At 37.7% G+C, this 23,616-nt stretch overlaps 3 protein-coding genes and 1 long non-coding RNA gene across 5 annotated transcripts; 2 read left to right on the plus strand and 2 right to left on the minus strand.

Annotated features, from left to right (window-relative positions):
- The first annotated feature begins 224 nt into the window (after positions 1-224).
- On the plus strand, positions 225-8,043 carry LOC106441014 (choline monooxygenase, chloroplastic-like). The gene is made up of 11 exons (XM_013882794.3): positions 225-622; positions 734-779; positions 1,005-1,140; positions 1,224-1,298; positions 1,366-1,587; positions 1,670-1,724; positions 7,193-7,233; positions 7,308-7,438; positions 7,519-7,612; positions 7,683-7,733; positions 7,813-8,043. The coding sequence occupies exons 1-11, from the start codon at positions 286-288 to the stop codon at positions 7,945-7,947; spliced, it is 1,323 nt and encodes a 440-aa protein (XP_013738248.1). The 5' UTR covers positions 225-285; the 3' UTR covers positions 7,948-8,043.
- On the minus strand, positions 2,424-7,186 carry LOC111214322. Its single transcript, XR_007327107.1, has 2 exons — positions 7,063-7,186; positions 2,424-3,490 (listed from the first exon to the last, which is right to left on the minus strand). It is a non-coding gene; the product is annotated as an uncharacterized LOC111214322 (long non-coding RNA).
- A 2,551-nt stretch (positions 8,044-10,594) lies between the features above and the next one.
- LOC106441015 (calcium-transporting ATPase 10, plasma membrane-type) lies at positions 10,595-18,360 on the minus strand. Of its 2 annotated transcripts, none has more exons than XM_013882795.3 (36): positions 18,120-18,360; positions 17,864-17,972; positions 17,545-17,722; positions 17,355-17,471; positions 17,232-17,271; positions 16,985-17,100; positions 16,765-16,896; positions 16,537-16,626; positions 16,163-16,232; positions 16,003-16,073; positions 15,835-15,918; positions 15,667-15,744; positions 15,510-15,584; positions 15,200-15,283; positions 15,037-15,119; positions 14,845-14,953; positions 14,693-14,748; positions 14,491-14,533; positions 14,307-14,390; positions 13,997-14,134; positions 13,849-13,911; positions 13,664-13,762; positions 13,429-13,539; positions 13,036-13,206; positions 12,882-12,941; positions 12,596-12,760; positions 12,401-12,517; positions 12,208-12,306; positions 11,987-12,124; positions 11,804-11,904; positions 11,676-11,721; positions 11,453-11,581; positions 11,261-11,368; positions 11,074-11,165; positions 10,891-10,985; positions 10,595-10,795 (listed from the first exon to the last, which is right to left on the minus strand). In XM_013882795.3, exons 3-36 carry the CDS (start codon positions 17,695-17,697, stop codon positions 10,791-10,793), a joined length of 3,222 nt encoding a protein of 1,073 aa, XP_013738249.2. In that variant the 5' UTR covers positions 17,698-17,722; positions 17,864-17,972; positions 18,120-18,360; the 3' UTR covers positions 10,595-10,790. The 2 variants fall into 2 exon arrangements, with proteins under 2 accessions (XP_013738249.2, XP_013738250.2); XM_013882796.3 differs by having other exon boundaries at positions 17,864-18,051; positions 18,120-18,296.
- Positions 18,361-19,885: 1,525 nt separating this feature from the next.
- LOC125607225 lies at positions 19,886-22,949 on the plus strand. The gene is made up of 6 exons (XM_048777091.1): positions 19,886-20,480; positions 20,601-20,737; positions 20,811-21,515; positions 21,785-22,170; positions 22,249-22,330; positions 22,413-22,949. Exons 1-6 carry the CDS (start codon positions 19,886-19,888, stop codon positions 22,947-22,949), a joined length of 2,442 nt encoding a protein of 813 aa, XP_048633048.1.
- Positions 22,950-23,616: the final 667 nt, after the last annotated feature.

Below are 23,616 nucleotides of genomic sequence, written 5' to 3' on the forward strand. Positions count from 1 at the left end.
ATAAATCGAGAATTTTTTATAAGTGATTAACCATAAACCAGTATAACCAAAATCAGACCGAACCGGTCGAGTTATTTAAAAAGAGCTTATTAACTTGCTTCGTGTCCGAAAATTTAACGACCATTATTACGTATATCACATGACACAATACTTGTATAGAGTATAAATACATGTATACTTGTTTAGTGTAGAGCAGTCTAATGCATGTCCTTGTCTCCAAAAGATATTTTTCATATTACTTTCTGTTAGCTAATAACCATCGGAATTAATGAAAAAGAGCAGGCGATGATGACGATGCTGGCCACGATAACGTCACCGTCATCAACTCTGAAATCCACCACCACTGGATACCTCAAACTCCATCATAAATTCAGCGTCTCAGTCTCTCAATTTCGCCATAGGAGAAGACGTATCCACCAGACTCTGTTATGCACCCGTGATCCAATCTCTTCGAGCAGCAGAGTCTTCGCTGCTGCTTCCAATACAAGTAACCTCGTGGAGGAGTTTGATCCGGAGATTCCAGTAGAGAGAGCGTTGACTCCGCCGAGCTCGTGGTACACTGATTATCAGTTCCACCGTTGTGAGCTTGATCGAGTCTTCTATGGAGGATGGCAAGTTGTAGGTTCGTTAAAAATTAAAAAAATAACAGTCAACTGTTTCGTTGAGTGTTTAAGTGTTTTTTTTTAGTTTAGTTTCTCTAAAGGGTTGTTGCTTTTGTGTTGATTATGAACAGGATACTCTGATCAGATTAAGGCTAATCGCGACTTTTTCACCGGGAGGTAACTTAACCAAGCTACCATACACACACTAAGATAGTTCGTTACAATTTTCTGAAAAAATGGATGAAAATGAAAAAGTGTATACTCTGTTTTTTTTATTCTAACGACTTTCTTGTTACTCATCTGCTGAGCTGGCATCGTAACAGAATCCTCTAACTAACTTTGCTGACGTGGCTCCCTCCTCTATTGCTATTGATTCTTGTTTGGTATGTCCACTGGGTGCAGGCTTGGGGAGGTGGAGTTTGTGGTGTGTAGAGATGATGAGGGGAAGATTCGTGCTTTCCACAATGTGTGCTCTCACCATGCCTCTATCTTGGCTTCTGGAAGTGGGAGAAAGTCTTGCTTTTTTTGCCCTTATCACGTAAAGCTTTAGTCACAAATTAAAGTTAAAAGTAGTTACTCAGTTGATTAGTCATATATTATTATCTTGTTCTATGTGGGCAGGGATGGACTTATAGCTTGAACGGATCGCTTGTCAAAGCTACTAGAATGACTGGGATAGAGAACTTTGCTTTGAATGTATGTTTTTTTGAATTATTATTTTTTTTATTTTTTTTTTGGCTAAAGGACAGTTTTAAGTAAATAGGAAATGGGACTCAAGCCTCTAAGAGTAGCTGTATGGGGACCTTTTGTTCTCCTCAAGGTGACACAAGACAAATCAAAGAAGGAAGAAGATATTGAGAGTGATGGATCAGTGGTGGCATCTGAATGGCTAGGTTCTTCTGTAGGGAGGTTGAGCGAAGGCGGAGTTGATTCCACTTTTAGTTTCATATGTAGACGTGAGTACACTATTGACTGTAATTGGAAGGTGAAAATCTTGTTCTGAGTACACATTCTCTTTTTTTTTTTTTTTTAAATTAAGAACTCAAAAGATTGATGTGGCAACTCAGGTGTTTTGTGATAATTACTTAGATGGTGGCTATCATGTACCTTATGCACATAAAGGTTTTGTGGAGTTAGTTTGAATCCAAGACATGTTATTAATCAGATGGAGCTTCAGTATGAGTTGAAGAGAGTTTCATTTGAAAAGAGGAGCAAGACCCTTGGATGGACAAAGAGGGTTTCAAGGATAAGCTTAAACCCTTAACTCACGTGATCTCTCTCTCTCCGTTACGTATGAGTTCGTACGTTTGCAGGCTTGTCTCAGATAAGACAAAGAAAGCATGCTGGCTAGTTACTGCTTTGCGTGAAGGGTTAAAGGAGCAGGAGACAAAAGGAACCAAAGCTTAACTCAAGTTATGGTAGCAAGGGTTAGCTCTAACTATGGTTAGTTGTTGCTTTAGGTTAAGGCTCCAGCAGTATAAAAGTAAAGAGAACAGGTCAGAGTTGAGTGTGCCGCTGAAGAAGAGCACCAAAGGGTGCGAAAGCACCAGGAGCTTTAGAGTGTATAAACACCTAGGCTGAGAGTACTACAAGCACATAATTGCTTGGTAGTAGAGAAACTAGAGAGAGGGGAAACAGGGGTTTGAGAGATAGCTTTGTATTCACATGAGAGGGTGAGAGACAAAGCTTGTAACCTCTTTATCTAGTGGATTGGTAGCTTGCCTACCCCCTGAGATGTAGGTACCTCGAATGAGGCCGAACTCAGGGTAAACAACTAAAGTGTGCTCCCTTTTACATACCTGTCTTGCATCATATCTCTTATCATCATCAACTTCATGCTACTGAGTTTTGCATTCCAAACTATCTAAGTGCATAAGTGCTTGAACAAATGGTAACTTGATGTCTGTGTAGAGGCATAGATCTCAACAGATTGGTATCAGAGCCAGGTTGGCAAAGAAAGAAGTCAAGTTTGGTCGTAAAGGTTCAAGCTTTATGTAAAGGTGGAAGCTTTCGGAAGATGCAGCAGAGATTTGTGAGAAAGTTGTAAGCTTTGTAAGAAGGTGAAAGCTTTACCTCAAGATATCTCTGGAAGAGTATGGCTTTGAGAAGCTTTTGAGACCAGAAGGCGGAAGCGAAGTGGTTCTCGTCGGAGATGGTGAAATCATTTGAAAGGATAAACTCTCTGTGGATTTCACAAGTGGGAAAGATGAGTCAGAGGTGGAGATGTTGCAGCATCAGTGGCTATCTCAGGTTGACTCAGATGACACAGACTCGACGACAAAGTACTTGCCGGAAGTTGCAGAGAATCTCACCAGAAGTACGTCTACGTATTGTCTTCACTGTTGGGTGAAAGACGAAGGAGGTTGACGTCTTGCTGAGGTTTCTCAAGTGGCAAGATTCAAGTGCTGAGACAGTTGTCAGGTTCACCGGAATGTATAACGGTAATGGTGGTCGAGGAAGGTGAAGCCGTGGTCATCATCGACAAAGGCAGCAGAGAAGGTTTTGGGTTTCAGTTCCAGATGGGTTGTATTGTTTATTTGGGCCTGAAGTTTCAGAAGCAACAAGTTGGGCCAAGATATGTCCTAGCCCAAGTCAAAGTAAAGTTCTTTCTTTTCTGGTTTTCCTCGGTGAAGAAGAAGATACAGAAAATTCAGAACGGTTCGGTGGGAGCTTCGTAGCTCAGATTTCAGATGTTACGGGAAGAAAGTGACGAAGGTTCTAAGTGTGGAGATGAGTTGTTTTCTAGCAACAGTCAACAGAAGAAGAGAAATCTGAGATCGGAGGTGACTTACTCGATTTGTTGGTTTTTTTTTCTAAATTTGAGTCGGGGTCAGACACAAGTTGGGGTTCTCAGTGGATAAAACAGCTTCGAAGATGGTTGAAAGTTTCTGCAACATGGAAAAGATGGAGTTTGTGAGAAGATTGAAGAAACAAAATCATTCTTATTCAGTGATTACGTGAATTGCAGTGGAAGTTACATATCTGGTGTGGATGTTTCTCAGTATTATCAGCAAAGGGATGTGCCATATCAGTGTGTCGAAAGTCTTTCTGATATTGAGTGTTAGACGGCGTGTCTTGTTTGTTCAAACTGATGGTTTTGTCCAAACGACGGTACACATTTGGTATATGTCGGTATTGCTGAAGAAGAGGTCAGAAGTTCTTTTGATTTCAGGTCTGAGGTGGAGATTGATGAAGAAAAAAAAAAAATCAGTCTTAAGGTTTTCTGCAATCAGAGTGCAAGACTCCAAGTCAAATAAAAAGAAGATCACTGAAGGATAGGATGGTTTGTGGTGTTTCTTCAAGTACATCAAACCAGTTGTTGTGGATACGAGATTTGGAGATTTGTATCTAAGTGAGTGAAGCTAAGGTTTATTAACTGCAAGCAAAGAAGTGTTGTTTATCTTCTAGTACAAGAGATAAACTGGAGTGGCTACAAGATGAAGAATGGTATGTTGGGACTGATATCCAGTACAACATGGAAGCTATTCAGTCAGCCTATTACATGAGGGTTTTATGCTGATCACAGTAATGGTGAATGGATGTTCAGCTCAGTGAAGTTCGCAGAGACATGGTGGAGTGTTTCAGTCTTGTTTAGAAGATGTCTGGGTTGCTTCAGAGATGTCAGTTGGTTAAGTTCTGCAATCTGGTTTCTTCAAGAGTATGAGCAGAAAGGAAGTTGTTTACTGTGAAGTTGAGGCTCGTGGGTATTAATTGTCTTGAGAAGACGGATGGAACTCAAGCTCAGATTAGAGTGAAACGTCCGGCTTGTTCAAGAGAGCTCAAGTTGAAAGTTTCTGAATGTTCAGAGAGACCAGCTTGGTGTGGGGGAGTATCAGAATGGTTATATGGATTTTTCCTGAAGAGGTTGCAGTCTCAAGAACAAGTGATGGCTGTATATTCAAAGCTAAATCAGTTTTCAGTTTGAGAAAGTCATAAGACGGGTTCTCAGGTTCTGTAGAGGAAGCTTTGTGAATATTCAATCCTTAAAAGAAGAGTTGCAGGTTCTGATATTTTTTCAGAAAGACACAAAAGTGTGAGCTTAGTAAAGAGTATTGAAGTGGTTCAGGGTATCCCATAGTGGAGAGTCTGGAGGAAACAAATGCAGAGAATGCAAGGAGGTTTCCAAGGTTATTCACTTCAAGACAGTTGAGTTGTGGTGCATCGATATGCTACACAAGCTAAGATTGCAAGCAACTGAGGAAGAAGAAGTCCCATAAAGGACAAGAAATGCAGAAAAGGCAAGCTGCATTTGGAGAAGATTAATCAGCGTAAACTGATTGTGTCTAGTACATCATAAGAAGGCTTTATGAATCATCTCAGAGATCACTTACAGAACAGTCAAGTGATGAACTCAGAAGCATCAGAGGCACAATTACAAGTGAAGCTGATTGTTTATAGAGAGATTCAAGTCAAGTCTGCATTTGGTAAAAGGTGCAGAAGGCAAGTTTTATGGTGGAGTCTGCATAGTGGAAAATATACTGCAGGGTACTGTTACAGCTCAAGTGTCATCATGGGTTCTAGATGTGATGAGAAGTGGCTGTAAGGAGATGTCTCAGGATATCACAGTAGCTGATATGAGACAGAGTATAAGAGTGCTAGTAGGGGTTTCAAAGCTGCTAGTGGTTTCTGTTTTTTTTTAAACAGGATGATTGAACAAGTAGAATGTTCAAGAGGTGAATCAAGAGCTCCAGAAGAGGCTAATATGATTCTGCATATTTTTTTCTGCATTGATTCAAGAGGTTTTGATTCAAGCTTCAGTGCACATGAGGAGAATCAAAGGTCGACAAGGGAATCAAGTTTGCAGGAGGACAAAGAAAATAAGCAATCATTGTAACAGGCTTATGGTTTCTTGATCAAAGCCGTAGAAGAAGTCTGTGTGATTGGAGATTCCATAAGTGGTGGAGCTTATGAAGAAGTCTGTGACTGGAGAGGTCATGAGTGGTGGAGCTTGTGAAGAACTCTGTTGTGTTAAAGCTGGTTTTGTGGCTTTAACAGAAGTGAAACAGGGAAGACTTTGTGGTTGGACGTTAGTGACGACTGGTTAAGAGAAACAGTTCGGTTTTCTCAAGCAAAGACATGAGAGAATGGTTCTTGAAAGGTTCAGGTGGGTTATTCCAAGAGTATACAGCTCAGGTGGAGTTACTTCTAAGGCTGGAAGAACAAGAGAATTTCTTTATCATGGGGTTTACAAGGAAATGGTTCAAGTTCAGTGTTGTGGGAAGCATTTCAAATCCATGAAAGAAACCAGTTTGGCTTGGGAGTGTTCTGTGGTTGTTATAGGATGTCTTGTGGGTACTCAACTAAGAGAACGGAAGTTTGAAGTGAGTTACACGAAGACTGAAGAGAAGCAACTTGGAATTTTGTTTATCAACAACAAGAAAGGGTGACAGCACAGATACAAGGTTTGTGTTTCAGATTGAGATGATCAAGTCAGAAGACTTAGCTAATCTTCTTGTATGAGATCATTGCAAGTAAGAACACATAGCAGCAGAAAACAGAGACACAAGAGACAGTTAGTCTCTCATGTGTAAAAGAAGCTGAAGTATCAAGAAGGCTGAGAATGGTTGTTGCAGAGACAGACGCAGGACAGTTCCAGAAGCAAGTAATGAAGTATACTGTGAGTCTAGGTGAAGACCAGATGGTTAAAGATCACAGTTGATTCTAAGGGGGACACGAGTCAGTGTCAGCAGGATACAACTTCATAAGAAGTGTAACCGGAGAAGATACATCCAAGGATGCAAGGTTGAGAACCAAGTTCTGGTTGGCATTCAAACCAAGGTGGAGATTTGTGGAGTTAGTTTGAATCCAAGACATGTTATTAATCAGATGGAGCTTCAGTATGAGTTGAAGAGAGTTTCATTTGAAAAGAGGAGCAAGACCCTTGGATGGACAAAGAGGGTTTCAAGGATAAGCTTAAACCCTTAACTCACGTGATCTCTCTCTCTCCGTTACGTATGAGTTCGTACGTTTGCAGGCTTGTCTCAGATAAGACAAAGAAAGCATGCTGGCTAGTTACTGCTTTGCGTGAAGGGTTAAAGGAGCAGGAGACAAAAGGAACCAAAGCTTAACTCAAGTTATGGTAGCAAGGGTTAGCTCTAACTATGGTTAGTTGTTGCTTTAGGTTAAGGCTCCAGCAGTATAAAAGTAAAGAGAACAGGTCAGAGTTGAGTGTGCCGCTGAAGAAGAGCACCAAAGGGTGCGAAAGCACCAGGAGCTTTAGAGTGTATAAACACCTAGGCTGAGAGTACTACAAGCACATAATTGCTTGGTAGTAGAGAAACTAGAGAGAGGGGAAACAGGGGTTTGAGAGATAGCTTTGTATTCACATGAGAGGGTGAGAGACAAAGCTTGTAACCTCTTTATCTAGTGGATTGGTAGCTTGCCTACCCCCTGAGATGTAGGTACCTCGAATGAGGCCGAACTCAGGGTAAACAACTAAAGTGTGCTCCCTTTTACATACCTGTCTTGCATCATATCTCTTATCATCATCAACTTCATGCTACTGAGTTTTGCATTCCAAACTATCTAAGTGCATAAGTGCTTGAACAAATGGTAACTTGATGTCTGTGTAGAGGCATAGATCTCAACAGGTTTGATGTCAGGCCTCGACCTCGAAACCTATTCTACAACGGTATATTCACACCAAAACTCTAATCTCTAGTTAGCTGCAGTTGTTAAGATGCGCTTTGTGTTTCAATATATCAGTTATTCGAAAGGGTTAGTATCCAAGAATGTGGAGGTGGTGGATCCAAGGCTGGTGAAGAAGAAGACGGTTTCGATAGGCTTGGATCTCAAGCTCTATACGCTTTCGTATACCCAAATTTCATGATAAATAGGTAAACAGAAGTCAAAGTTTTGATTTCACATCTTCTAGTGACTTGACTCACTCTTGCAATGGATTATGTTTTTTTTTAAGGTATGGACCTTGGATGGACACAAATCTAGTGATACCTTTAGGACCAAGGAAGTGCAAAGTTGTCTTCGACTATTTTCTTGATCCTTCTTTAAAGGTAAACAAAACCAATATACACAGCCTGGTCCTGTATAGGAATCTTTGTAATTTTAAAATTTTGGATTTAGGATGATGAAGCTTTCATCAGGAGAAGTCTGGAAGAGAGCAAGAGAGTTCAGGTACTAGGATAGAATGATCTTGTTATACTGAAACATAATGTCTTTTTGGAGATTTTGAGTTTATGGTTTGGTGAATCAGATGGAAGATGTTGTCTTGTGTGAGAATGTTCAAAGGGGTCTCGAATCTCCAGCTTATGACAAAGGAAGATATGCTCTTGTGGAGAAACCAATGCACCATTTCCACTGTCTGTTACATCAGAATCTCAAAATCTGAAACTCTAGTATATATATTTATGTTTTATGTATATATGATACCAATGAATGCAAATCTACACTTGTGCCATATATGTTTATATGTAGCTTACGACAAGTCACTGCAACAGCTTCAGGGCTTTCTTTCTGGGTTAGTCGCTGAAGAGAAACTAGAGAAACTAGAGTTTAGAGATGGATAGTAAAGTGATTCTCTATAACCTCTTTTGCAATTGGGTTAATATTTGCTTTCTCTTATGACTAGGTATAAAGTCAACATATGCTTATTAGGATACCATCAATTATGTTCATAGTACTCTTTTTGTTTTATTTTAATTATCGTTTTAGAATTTAAAAAGTAGTTAGTGGGAGATGAATTTAAGTAGACTTGGTTGATTTTAATAATCAGTAAATTTGTTAAATTTATAAAGAATTCTAATGAGTTTGTCATATTTAAAAAATCTACGAAATTATTCTACTACAATAATTTTAAGAATCTTGAGAATATATGCAATATTTTAAAAGTCTTATTTCATGAATTAAAATGTTAAGAATTCAAATCTCAATAACACTAGATTTTGATAGAGCAGAATCATTAAATCCCAAAGACTACAATTGAAGTCTTGGTAAGCTGGAATATATGTTTGCACCATTTGACATCCTCAAGTTGCCACATGGTTAGAAGATCAGACTTACCATTATAGTCCACTGCAACGACTGTCAATGTGTTGTGAAAAATCACAAAGTCTAACAGAGCCGAAATAAAAAATCACAATACTAATTTTTAACGAATATTGTTATTATTATTAAATAAACACAAATTATGCTTACATAAAAACTTTAATAACATTATATAAAAATATGAGTAAAAGTTAATAAGAATATTAGTAAAAATTATATAAAATATAAATAAATATTATTTTTAAATATAAAATTTTGTATTAGCAATTGTTTTTATTAAATTATGATTGACTATAGTCAAAATGGTGATGATAATATTAACAAACATTGTTATACAATTAATGCAATAGGTTAAACTGTTTCTTGCGTTGTATAAACAAACAAATTGTGATGTCAAAAGATCAAGCAGTTCAGTATCAAACTCTACAATAGGAGAGATGTATTAAACAAGATTCGGATTTCTAGATCCGTACTCAACCCCGTTGAGAAATTTGGTGGGATCTTCTTTTCCTTACCTATGCATGTACTGTATAAGTTTATTCCATCCAACAGAGGAAATATGTTTAATTACACTTCTACTATTACACACCCCTCTTACTAAGTCAATTTAATAATGCCCAAAACATGCATTTACAATTAGTTACCATCCATTACCAAGACATTTAATATCGTCCAAATAGAGCATGTCATCAACAAAGAGATCTTCAACAATCTCCAATAAATAAATAAAAGACATAAACTTGCATTCATTTCGGTAAGAAAAAAAAACATGCTCATTTGAATTCTTATAACTAACCAAACAAAATGGTACAGTGGAATAAATCAGAATGTCAAAAGCTATTGAGCACTTCTCTTTTTATTTTTAGCTTTCTGTTTGAGATTTCTTCACTAACTCAACATTATGAAGTTCATGAAACTTAGATCCAAACCTTATTCATTTCAGTCTGTAGGAGAAATTATTAGGTTTGTGTTCCAAATCCTCATCCTCGCCTTTTTTTTCTTTTTGTCCTTTGGTTATAATCAAAATTAGAATATCAGCTTATAGATCTGATAATGTTAAGAAAATGGATTTGCTTTAAGATAAATGAATTAACAACTTCAGGCATTATTGTAATCATTGACGATGTCAAGTTTCTATCTATCTTTACAAGGTAAAACATCACAAGGTAAAATACTTTTTAAAAAAAAGACTTATCTTCTTGCCTTGTAAATAAAGTTTCAATATAAATGATTCTTGTTTCAGTTTCCATTGCTGTCCAAGAGTGTACGCTTGAAGAAACTAATTGCAACAACATCATCATCCAATGAAGACAATGAGATTCATCAAAGAAGTAGATGAGAAGAAGAGAATCTGTAGGCTAGTGGACGGTAAGAAAACTATCTGTACAAGTTCAAAACGAGAGGTTAACAATTAATGCGTGTGGTGGTGCAAATGCTCGTCTTTGAACAGGTGAGAAGTGGAGAGATGATGAGTAGCTCAGGGACTTTGAGTCCTGGTTCTGTTAATGATGGACTCTAAGTCTCTAAGTCTTCTTCTTCTTCTTCCACAAGCATGAATCATTAGAAGAAGAAAGAAAAGAGTTCATATTTTATAGTTGGCTCTTTGTGGCTTTGTTCTTCCTTAGTTGGTACGATGTTTTAGTTTGGAAGTGTTAAAAACAGAAAAATGGTTCTTGAAATAATATGATGATAGTAATTCTTGTTCTTTTTTAGAATTTTCAATTTATGATTGTTCATTAATATTCTTGTTTTTTTAATAAACTAAAAAGACCAAAACAACTTATATTGGCAAGTCTGCCTACTAATAAATGGTTCCGGAGATTGTTCAACTTTGGACTAGCATCAGGACAGTCTCTCGAGACTTCAGATAAAGAAGTGATAGTCTGTTAATTTACTCAACCATATTGAAATTCATATTGGGTACTAGAGATGATTCACTTTGGACACATTATCAGCTACTTTAGTTTCATCTCAATTTTGAACATTTAAGGTAACAACAGTAATAGCAACTAAACAAAAATAGGTAATATTTTGCATTCTGTTTTATGCACTTAAACGATACTAAAGCATTTTGCGAAAGTAATTCGAGAGAGAGAGGTAAAATAGTATAAAACGTATTCACAGGTAGGGATACTACTAAAATCCACTTCTGGTATTTTTTTAACTGTTCTCGTTCCAAACTAATCGTTAACCTGAAAAAGTTAACAAAACATATAAAAGGTTTTAGTAACGAGATTATAGCTTTTCTACACGTATCTCATGGTTTGGCAACGGTAACTTTACGTACCTGATGAATTCCTTCTCCATCGGTTTATTCTGAAGTATTGGCTAACCGGAGTTTCTGGAACCGGTATGCATTTTCCGATCACCGCCAAAGGCCAACTGGTTAAATATAAAAACACAAAACAGAAAGTATCTGGTGAGTTTATGAACATGATTAACAACCTTAGACAAAGTTAACAAAACAAACCTGATGGAACCTATCCCAATACAGATGAGCCACATCTCCCAGTCAAGCTTAATCGTTGAGGCAAATGTTCCAAGGAACTCGACGATGACTACCTATTAAAAACATTTAACAACGAGCAATAAACCGTTTATGTATGTTCCCTGATGTAATTTACTTTGCAGGAAAAGGAGAGAGAGATGATCAGTACCTGGAGCACAATGGTGATACAGATGATGCCCACAAAGAGGTGATTACGGAGAACTCCTTGGAAAATGTTAAATTCATCTGGCTTTCGTGCGTTGAACTCGTTGAAGATCTAACAAAATTAGAATCAAGTTTGTTTTCTGATGTGTCCAAGCTTTTTTTCTTAGTACAGAGGAGTCAGTGTCTATCTTTTTACCTGGCAGATGACAAAAGCATTGAAGATGACTGTATTCTTCACTCTCTCGGCGTTGGGTTTATGATCCAGATTAAGGATACTTATTCCACGGAAATTGAGGACTAACAAGACTGTCACTTGGTACATCGCCTAATCATATGCAAAAACAATTGGAGCAGCAGATAAAAGGGTTAGATAATGTGATCTTTAGACAGGTGAGGGAAAGAAGAAGAAGATAACTTACTTGTACAAACAAGTTTCTCCACATGATATTGGTGATGAGAGGTTCTCTGAAAACAAGAGATAGATATGTAAATGGGAAGAGAAATTGAGATTATTCAGACTTTAGACATGCTCAAGCTCAAGTCGTACCTTCTGCCAACAGGATCTCGATCCATCAAGTGATCGGTTGGTGGTTCGGTGGCCAAAGCAAGAGCCCCAAGAGTATCCATTATAAGATTGACCCAGAGGAGCTACAAAGTTAGGGGAGACCAGTCTTTACTAACAGTGAATGCTTTTGTGCAGATGAGAAAGAATAAATGTAATATATCGAACCTGTACTGCAGTTAGAGGGACATCGCCCGAGGATATGGCAGCCACGACATTGATGACAAGAGCTGCGACATTAACCGTGAGCTGAAACTGGATGAACTTTTGTATATTGGCATACACAGATCGACCCCAGCGGACAACCTAGAGGAATCACATCATTACTAAAAATGAATATCCAATTCAAGATAACTATAAAGATCATAAAACCCCCAAAGCATACTAACCTTCACAACGGATTCGAAGTTGTCATCCAAGATAATGATGTCCGACTTTTCCTTTGCAACTTCCGTGCCTTGGATACCCATAGAGAGACCTATATCTGCCTGAAATTCAGAGGAAAAAAGAATTTTTTTTCTAATATTAATAGTGTTCATTCAAGGTTACACATACGAGGTTGAGTAAATATATTGATTGAACCTCATGCAGTGCAGGAGCATCATTGGTTCCATCACCAGTCACAGCCACGACGTGTCCCTTTCTCTTCAGCGATTGCACAAGAAGAAGTTTGTCATTGGGTGATGATCTACCCATTACCTTCAAGTTTACAAACAATGTCATCAGCTACCATTAAACAACTGCCTTTGATCACAACTTAAATCGTGAGACTCTTACAGATATCTCTTCACAAATCCTATCTCTTTCTGCTTCTGAATAGGCACGGAATACTTTTCCTTCAATCAGATTAGGCTCACTAGCATCTGAGTCTGAAGCTAATATACCGCATTCCAGTGCAATGGCTTTGGCAGTTTGAATGTTATCACCAGTCACCATTCGAACCTGAAGCCAATAGTGGATATTTGAAGATTATGCACGCCCATGAGAAATAGAGCAGTCTAGAAAATAAACAAAATATGAATGGAAACTCTCCGGGAAGGAAGCATATGGGATGTCAACGGACCTTGACTCCTGCTTTTTGACAAAGTAGAACTGAATTTTTGACACCTGGGCGACATGGATCCTACAATGTAGAAGAATTTGCAATAAGTAATGCTTACCTAAATACCAACCAATATGGTTTACAGAATCACATCAGGGAGCAAGGTACTGCTTACCTTGATACCAACAATAGCCAACAGCACAAGTTCATCCTCAGGTAATACCCATCTAGAAAGTTGATCTTCATCAGTTGGAATCTTATCCGCTTCAAAATTTCTGAAGGCAATTGCAACACAACGGAGACTCCTTGCAGCCATATCATTGATAGCATTTTTTAACTCGGCCATCTAAAACAAGAAGACTTGATTCAGAGAAAAAAAACAAGTATTTTATATCAAAGCTCGCATTGCCATATCTGGCACTAATCTGAGAACAAAAGCTTAATAGCGTAAAAGAAAAACAAATAAAGAGTGGTTTTAACTTGGACTTGCAGTAAGCGAACGGTCTTCAATCAAGACACCAAATCTTTACAACAAATTATATCATGATAAAGGGACTCAGTGATCAACCTTATCTCCACTCATATCAACAGGACTCTCATTCTCATCCATATAGTGTGTGCAGGAACCCAAGACAATTTCGGCAGCGCCTTTCCAGTGAACATGGACAGTCGAATCTGGCTGAAATTGAATTAAAAACCTTATTAAGATGCTGATTAACAAGGGGAAACATCCACAAACGATAAATTTAAGTTAAAAAAAAAAACAAAGAGCAAAGGATGCTAAGAATAAGGAAACACAGTACTGATTTCACTGCTACGCCTCCACGTTTCTGCTCTGAGTTGAATGGGAAAAAATGTACAGCAGAAGACTCAGACCTAAGAGCGTCGAAATCCATGCCTAACTGCAGTGCTCAAAAAATATTCGAAGGATTAGTTCTCCACTCAGCTATATAAACTGTAACCAGGGAAATGTAGCTGGAAAATAAACCTTTATCGCCCAATTGAGAATAGCTCTTTCTGTTGGCGATCCAGAAACCTGAACCTCACCACTCTGTTACATATACATTATTACATTAAATCAACTGAGGTAGAAACCAAATGGAAAATCAGATAAGTTCCCAGGGAATTTATCCTACTTCAGATCGGAACACACTGCCCGTTGTGTTATGAGCAATTCCCTCAACAAGTATAGATGTAAAAGGAGGTGGCAATTTCGAGCTGCTGTCAGGAGGATCCATCTTTTGGAACCCAGTATAACACTCAACAACGGTCATCTGAAAAAATAGAAAGTATTAGAGGTTTCGCTTGTTGGGCACACATTTCAAATACCCACATCTAGGAAAACGCGTACTAAAACTGTAACTTGAACGGCTGAGGCTTTATATTGCTAATTGTTAGTGTGTTAGCAAATAAAAAAAAAGAAGAAGGAAAAGCACTAAGATTCACCTCATTTAAGGTCAAAGTTCCCGTCTTATCACTGCAAATTGTTGTTGCAGAGCCCATGGTCTCACAGGCGGAAAGCCTACGCACCTGAAATTAAAATTCGTATAAGCTTCCAATATCATTCACTATATGAATTTGTATTAATTTTAGTACAAACTTATCGAGTCCCAAAATAGAAGATACATACCAAAGCTTTATCTGCCATCATTTTTCTCATGGAATAGGCAAGACTGCCAGTAAGAAGTACAAAAGATATCAGTCACGAAAGACAAACTCGTTCCAGTGAATTTTACAGCAGATTCATCAATTTCTATTCATTTGAACATGTAATAAAGAGGCCAAAGCAATTGCTATCATTAAAATATTTATATAGAAGATAGTAGACTTACGTCAAGGTAACAGCCAAAGGAAGCCCTTCAGGAACTGCTACTACAACGATTGTTACCTACAATACTCAAAAGGTTGAGCTGACTGGTCAGACATATGAATAAGAAGCTGACGATGGTATTAGCCATGCTGATTTCTTCTGAGAAACACTTACTGCAACGGTGATGATTTTAACAAGATCATCTAGCACGTGATCAAATTTGGTATGTCCTCCAACGAACTGTGGGGCTCCATTTGCACCCTTCGTGTGACCAGTAAAATAGCTGCAGAGAACAAAGATTAGTTGAATGACAAGTGAGATTTACTCCATGTGGTACTTAGTTGTCAGAAGAAAATGTAACCGCACCGGACGACAAGGACAAATAATACAACGCCAGCAACTGTAAGCCCCACAATTCCGATAAATGTTGCAACACCATTCAAGCGTACCTGAAGGAAGCAAAGTAGGTACGAATTCTGAGCAACAAATTTTTCTTAAAAAAATGAGCAGATAAAGGGTTGATACTCACCTGCAATGGTGTTTCTCCACCATTGTCTTCTGAGACACTAGCCATTAGTAAACCCCATTCAGTGTTGACCCCTACCCCAGTAACCTGAGTTACAAAGATAAATTTTAGACTAAAATAAGCAATTCAGGAAGAAACTACCCTTTTCAGAAGTTTTGAACGCACTCGAGTCAAATTTTCTCTCATAAAAACATGTTTTGCTGCAGAGAATCTCCAACCAAGGATACTTAGTTAAAAAACTCTCCAATTTTTCTTTACAAAGACTACAGTTACTCTGTCACAGAAAGTAAAGTTGATGTTCGTCAAGTCTTACCAACATTGTGCCATGGCCATCTGCAACTTTGCAACCAGACATTAGGAATGGATTCTTAGTAGAGTTTTTGTGAACCTGCGAAAAAACAGTTTGCTCAGACACATGAAATGCAAAGATGGCACCGTTGCAAAATGCAAAGGCAGAGTGTAACACGTACAATTTTGCTTTCCCCAGTCATGCTGGACTCATCAACCGCAAGGGAATGACCAGCAACTAAAACTCCATCAGCAGGTACCTAAGGAAATTGTTTTCAGATTAAACATAAATTATGTCTATACTGAACTTCGAAAAAGAACTACTGCATTGAAAAATTTGTGCAACTTGCCTGATCACCAATATTGAGAGGTATGATATCGCCTACCACAATGTCATAAATTGAAATTTCAACTCTTCTCCCATCGCGGGTAACCTAAGCATGCCACGATGCACTTTCAAAAATTAAACCAACAAAAATGATATTATCCTTTAGCTGCATGATTATCCAAGCTCTAACCTCTAGACGTATATTTCTCTTCTCCTCATTTAAGTTCTGGAATTGAAGAGATTGGCGATAATCACTGGTAGCTGCCAAGGGAAAAGGTATTGAAATTAGTGTAATACATGCAGCAATCACATATATGAGTGAAATCAGGTTTAGTAAAGAATATCAATACCTGTCACCACAATGACAAGAAGAACGGCAAAAGCAATGCTGATGCCATCGTACCATCCCTTTTCAATACCCTAAGAAGGCCGCAAAAGAGATACCGAAAGCTCAGGAAAAATTTAAGAAACTATACAACTTTGGATAATGGAGATAAAACAACTTTCTACTCTCATAGAGCAAAGGATGAGTATAAAAGCATAGGAACGGATAGTCAATAGCTTCAGCGTACGGAAGACAGAAAAAAATGTTTTTTAATTCCTGGAAAGTCTTGTTTTATAATATTTTGTCAACTATTATAAAACAATGTCACTTAGAAAATGACCCAATGTTTCAAGGCATGCGCTGAGAAATATACAATGTACCAGTTCCTAAACTGAATACCTCGGTCTTTATTCCCAATGCCAAAGAAGCAGCTGCTGCGACAATCAGTATGATCAAAGTAAGATCTTGAGAAGCTTCCCATACAAACCTCTGTTGTACATGATTAAACAAAAAAAACGAAGGAATTAGATATTAATTAACTGGAATAGCCCCACAGATTGAAGCGGATAAATATTAGCCTAGTAGAAGCTGCTAGAAAAAAAAAGTAAATGTTTAAAGTATTAATACCCAGAAACTCCTCCCTTTCTTCTGGGGGTATGTGTTTGATCCAAAAGCAGATTTCCTTTTCGATATGTCATCATCATCCCCATGTATACCTTTCTCCAAGTTTGTTTTCAACAGGCCAGATAACCCTTTGACCTAATGAAATAAAACAGAGAATAAACATAAATGAATAAGTTTTATGGCTGAGAAATAAAGTAAAAAATGAGCTAAAGCAAAGACAAACCCCTCCAAGTTCTTGCAGAGCTCCTATATTTTGATCTCTTGATATCGATACAATTTGCTCCTGTCCAATACCAAAATCACCACCGCCAGGAGAGGGAGGTGAACTTGTAATAATTCCTTAAAAAGAGAAATAAACATCAGTCAACTACATACAACAAAATATATTATAATGGCAATCACTCAATCCCTATGACACTGCAGGGGAACAAATAATAATAAGGAAAAGAATAAGAAACTGAAAAAGTTACCATTAACGCGGCTAGCAGCTGCTTTAAAAAGGTGTGCAGCCTAAGGAAGCAAACAGCATTGATTAGACACCGCGTAAGAGTTTACATACAAGTAAAATTAACTAGCAAAGCTTATGTGTATACTCTAATAGCTTGGGCATGCGCTCTCATCTTCCTCAGCATCCGTTTCTTATCTTCTTCCCTTTTCAAGTCCAGAGTATAACGAAACCGACGAGACGCGTTAAGCACAAGCGCCGCTTGCTACAAATTGTTTCCCAGAATGTTAGGATACAAAAGAAATGCAACTTTTAACAGATCAAACAAATGCATTTACCCTCCAACGGCGCAAACGCTCAACGGGAGCATTCTTAGTACTGGTAATGTCGAAGGGACTCTCTTCATACTCAGTGAAGCTGCTCGTTCCAGCCTCCACGTCCTTATCTTCCCCTCGCGGAGAGTTATTGAACTGTCCTTGTCCACCACTCATGGCTACGTCGCAGGAGAGATAACACCTGTTGATTAACCAATACGCTCAAAATTAGAAACAGTTCTTCTTCGTCTTCAAACAGTGAGATCTATAAATCCAAAAACCTCAATCTAGTTCAGAAATGCGATTCGAAGATTTACAGATTAAGAAATCTCGTTCTACTCACCAGCAGCACCGATACGATAACAAACTTTCCGAAACGGAGAAGAACAGTCCGCAAATCACAGAAACGAGAGTTTTCCCGGAAATTCGAAATTCAAATCGAGGAGGAGAATCTGATTCAGTCCAACAAACGTGCAGGATAACATCGTGAATCGCGCCAGAGCGAATCGAATAAACAAACGCACGAAAAGGCTAAGAGGAAAGAGAAAAACATAAAATCTCGGGAAAAGTAAAATATATAAGTTTTCTACGCTGCTTACCTGGATTTATCGACGGAGGAAGAGAAAGTGGAGAGGAGAGGAGTTTCTCAGCAACTTCCCTCTTGCTCTTTTTGATTCTCTGCTAAACTGATTTTTCCAGTCACTTTCTCGAGAAAACAAAAGAAAAAAACGAGGGAGAAACTTCGCGGAAGTAGCGTTGGACTGGTCACTTACTCGGGTCCTCGTGATACTATTTAAAATTGGAAATTTTATAAACAATTAAAGTTATATTCCTTTATTTCCATTTATTAGGTAGTTTATGGTCCATGCTTCCTTTCTATTCAGATTTAAATTTTTAACTAACTTCGATTGCAAAGAACTGTTTCGTTCACAACTCTAATCAATTAAACTAATGTTTAAATTTTAAGTTACCAAAAAAAGAGGATTTTTCTATGATAGCCATAATTAATTTTTTTTCACAAAACTAGTTTTCTATAAGTAAAATGACTAAAAAATTTTATTAAAGAATAAAAATATATGTATACCTTAAAGTTAATTAATCTAGGATTTAGGGCGAAAAAATGAGATTGTGAAGATAGAGTTTCAAATGTTAAAAAATAAAAAATAAATATTCAAAAATTTAAAATAAATAAAAAACTATTTTTATATTTATTTTTATTGAAAACTATTTTTATGTTAAAAACTTAAAAATGACTATTTTGAGAGACTTGTCATATTAAAATTGAGTATTAACATTAGTATTATACAAAAAAAGTGATTACAAATTCAAAATAAGTATTAACAAATCTGTTCACATGTAATTAATTTTCTTAGAAAGTATTGCTAAGCTACCAAATCGCATTAAACACGCCGCATCTGTATAGTGGATTGTGTTTGAAAAGGCTTGTTGTATACTACTGGTTTTGGTGTACTGCTTTTAACAAACAAAAGTTGTTCTACTTTGTGAATAGAAAAAATGTTGGGAAATCTGTTTTTTTAGAGCAAAAAAAAGGTAACTATGTCCCTTTAGACTAATCTGTACTACTTTATGTCCTATTAGACTAATTTTTTCGAAAATGGCAGTAATGCCCTTAAAATTGTAATTTTTAAAAAAAGATAAATAATGAGTTCGACAAGCGGGATCGATCGATCCAGCTTTACAAGTTACAGTGGATCGATCGATCCCGATAATTATTCAGAACAAAAAAACGCGAAATATATACTGATCGACCTGGTCCATTTCACTCGATCGGCGAAGGTCGATTCTTTACAGATCGACCGATCCACTAAGGATAGATCGATCGATCCCGTGCCCAGGAAAGAATCCCAAATCGATTTTTTTGGTTTTGTATGATTATATCCGGGTTGATTCCCACTTGATTTGAACCGACCAAGCATGATTTCAACTCTTTAAGCTCGATTTCTCTGGGACGAAACCCTTAATTTCCCATTCACGAACAAAGGGGGAGAAAATCAAATTCTCACCCAAAGTTCATTAACCCTAACTCACTCAATTCTCTGATTTGGACGATTATTTGGCCTAACTCATACGATTTCGTGAGCTTTTTACGAATCTATCACTCTTTAGTTTGTTCTGCAAAGGTATGAAACTCTATCTCCACTTCTTTTTAGAGTTTGAAAATAGAAAGGTAAAAGGTAAATTTTTGAGTTAGTTAAGATATTTAGGCTTCAATCATGTGTTAAGGTGATGATTAGAAAAGATTTTGTACACAATCATGGTTTAAATCATATTTTTGGGATAGATTTAGGAATTTTAGGTTTTTGTTATTAATAGATATATGCTGTATTGTTTTCAAATTTCAGATATGGAGTTGGAGTTGCCTAATCGTTTATACGGTGAGGGATTGGAACCTCAGGTTAAGAAGATTAATAACAGCTGCCGACTAAAACTTCTCGAGTTGCTAAAAGAAAAAATGGAACCAGAATTCGATGAAGTTATGAAAGATCCCATTTTTTCACAGATTATGGTTATCCAGAAGAATGATCTGAAGTTTTCGGCGAGGTTGGTACACTCTTTCTTGTGTAAGGAGTTGATGACAAGCAAGAGACATGAGAAGTGGTTCACTTTCGCTAGGAGACCTATGCGTTTTGGATTGCAAGAGTATCATGCTGTCACTGGTCTGAAAGTGAAGCGAGAGAATAACAATGGGCTAGTGACATGGAAAGACGATAATGGTTTTTGGAGCAAGCAGATAAAGACAAATGAAAAAATAAATTTGCAGATCATAAAAAAGAAGCATTTGGAAGAGAGCAATACCTGGACTTGGGTTGATAGGGTGAGACTGATATATCTTTGCGTTATTATGGGTGTGGTGATGGGAAAGGATGAGAAGGTGAATATCCCGCATCTGTACATGAAGTTGGCGATGGATTTGGAGAAGCTTCGGAATTACCCATGGGGTATGTATTCGTTTGATTTCCTTCTGAAGCAAATTAATAAAACAAGGCATAAATTAGAGCAGAAAGAGGGGTATCTGATAGAAGGATTTTTGTTTGGTTTCCAAATTTGGATAATGGAAGTTGTTCTTGCTTTAGGAGAGATTTGTGGCACAAAAGTCAGTAAAAATTTTACAGGTCCACTGTGTGGTAATTGGAGAGGATGTGCAAAATGTTCTTATGAAGATATCATTGGCGTTGAGAACTTATTCCCAGAAAACGTATGCAAATTTTTTTTTCAAATTAAAATATTTATTGTCTTGTTCACTTTACTAATGATTTGATTGTTTGTAGGAGATTTTGCATTCATTCATGGAATCCCACATAGATGGAGTGGTCCTTTTGGCAACTGATTTTGTACAGAAGGATGAGAAGAAAGATGAAAGAGTAGATCGTATTTTAGATATGATCAATAGTAAACATGATTGGAACAATCATGTTTGGGGAGTAAAAGAAGCTACAAACTCTGAATTTGAGGAATCTGGCGAAGAGAAAGGAGATGATCAAAGAGCTGATACTGAGAGAGGTGAAAATAGTCATGTTGCAGGGAATGTTGATGGCACAGCTGATGTTTCGGGAAGAAACAAGAGAAAGCATGCAGACCGAGGAGCAGAGTCAAGGAAGAAGAATGTTTTGTGCCACCTAGCTGCTTCATCAAAAGGAAATATTGACACAGATATGAAAAATTTCTTGGAGGATCTGGTACAAGCTTCTTTTACTACTTTTGGGGAAAAATTCTGTCAGCAGTTCTCGGACAGGTTGGGTAAGATTGAGACTGAGGTTACACAACTCAGGACAGCTTCAGAGAGAACTGAGCAATTTGAGACCGTTGTAACCGACAGATTGGGGAAAATTGAGGCTGAGGTTACACAGCTCAGGACAAGTTTAGTGGTGACTGAATTGATGGGAAAGAGTGATCAAGCAAGCGGTCCTAGCTTGACCAAAATCAACAGTGGTCCTAGCACCAGCAAAAAAGGCACTGCTCCATCAAAGAAAAAGGTAACTATTAAGAGAAAGAGTTAAAAGTTGTTGAAAGCTTGGAACTAGGCGATGGAATGTAGGTCTTTGAAGCTAGGTTGTTAGAACTTGGAATGAGGCGGTAATATGTATTTGAAACTTGTCGTTTATGTAATCACTATATTTAATGTAATATGTATTTGGAAGTTTGTGTGTTTATTATGGATTTCGAACTTGGCGTTTATGTCTATTCTCTGTTTTGAACATGCAATTTGTATGTGTAATTTGTAATTGTACGTGTTTGTCAACAGGCTGTAAAAAACCAAGAGTTAAAGACTGCTGATTCGTGTGTCAATTTACCTCGTGCAAAAGTTACTCAATCATCAGCTAGTGATCTTAGTATGGGTACACAAGAGTTTTTGGAAAGTTGCATGAAGAACCTTCCATTAGACACATTTGTGAAAGGTTTGAATCCTTCTCAAGCTAAAGTCGAAGATTCATTGGATTGGTTGGAACTTCCAAAATCATTGAAGAAGCCAACAGATTCATTGGAACTTCAAAAATCATTGAAGAAGCCAGCGATCCGATTAGATTACCGAGATATAGAGCTAGACGGCGAAAATTTCCCTGATCGCTGCTTGGTGTTTGTGCATCCTACAGATTTTAAGAAGATGCAGGACTGGCAAGATACACGAACGTATGTTATTCCTTTGTATATATCATTCGGTTGATTGTCTTAATAATTGACATCTCTACCATTGTATTTTGTTTACAGAGCTACACAGATTGGTCCTTCTATGTTAGACGGTGATTTAGCCGGACGTATTATGTCTGTCAGCAGTTGGCTTAAAAATTACGTAAGCATTCGACTGGTTATTTCTATAAAATGTTACCTATTATATTACTGTATACATTATAGATTTGTCTTTGTTTTTGTAGGAAATTGATGCTATAATGTATGTTTTCCGGGAAAGAACAACATTGAAACGATGGAACGTAGACCGTGTTGCTTTCATGACATGCGTCTTCAGCGACCTCATTGCTAAGGATTACCAGAATTTCTGTAAGGGTATTAAGAAATACACTATGGATCCATTACTACTGCAATACGGTAAAGGTGAACTGCCTTCCCATGGAAAAACACAGATGTTGTGGATTGTCGATGTGGATCGGATGTACGTTCATGTCTGGGTCAATTGCAACCATTGGATTGCTTTATGCATCAGTTTTGTGACTAGGAATATCCAGGTGTTTGACTGCGGGGGTAAAAAAAAAATCAAGGAAGTGGAAGCTTTCGCGCAGCTTATTCCTCGGATTGTCAAGGCCGTGCAGTCATTGACAATACAAAAGCATTTCCACATCACTCCGTACAATGTTTCCTATGTACCTATGAGTGGTCTTAACCGACTTCAATGTCATTGTGGTGTGTACACTATAAAACGTCTTCTTGAAATCAACCACTCTATAAGCCTTTGAAGCCTTAGAAATCAACCGAGCTAATCCCTTCCCCCTGAAATATGATATCACATTATTCAACAAATGATGAATACAAATACCATGTCTCGCTAGCGGATACACTTTCTCTAGTGCCTTCCCTATTGACACTTGTCTATCCGAAATAAAAGCCAAACCATTATCATCAGCAACAACAACTTTTAATTCTCTCATAAACCATTCCCAAGACTGCTCATTCTCAGAGTCTACTATCCCAAATGCAATAGGATATAAATTTGAATTTCCATCTATAGCAGTTGCAACCAGTAGCACCCCTTTGAATTTACTCTTCAAGAATGTTCCATCGACAACAATGACACGCCTCATGACTGTGTTAAAGCCTCTGATCGATTGACCAAACGCTATAAACAGATATCGAAATCTACCATCGACGTCAGTCTTGTAAGAGGAATGTGTACCCGGATTGGCCTCTCGCAGCATGTGCAAATATTTTGGTACTTTCCCATAACTTTCCTCTGGAATACCTCTAACAGCGTTGACTGCATATTCACGGGAATCCCATGCTAAAGAATCAAAGATCTCACATCCATAATCATTACGCATAATCTGAACAATATCTTTCGCTTTAGGCCCTTCCTTGATACCTTCATATTTATGCATTATCAGATTGCCTATCGTTTTCGCTGAA

Source organism: Brassica napus, chromosome A3 (genome assembly GCF_020379485.1).
Source record: "Brassica napus cultivar Da-Ae chromosome A3, Da-Ae, whole genome shotgun sequence".
In the NCBI taxonomy this organism is placed as follows: Eukaryota; Viridiplantae; Streptophyta; class Magnoliopsida; order Brassicales; family Brassicaceae; genus Brassica; species Brassica napus.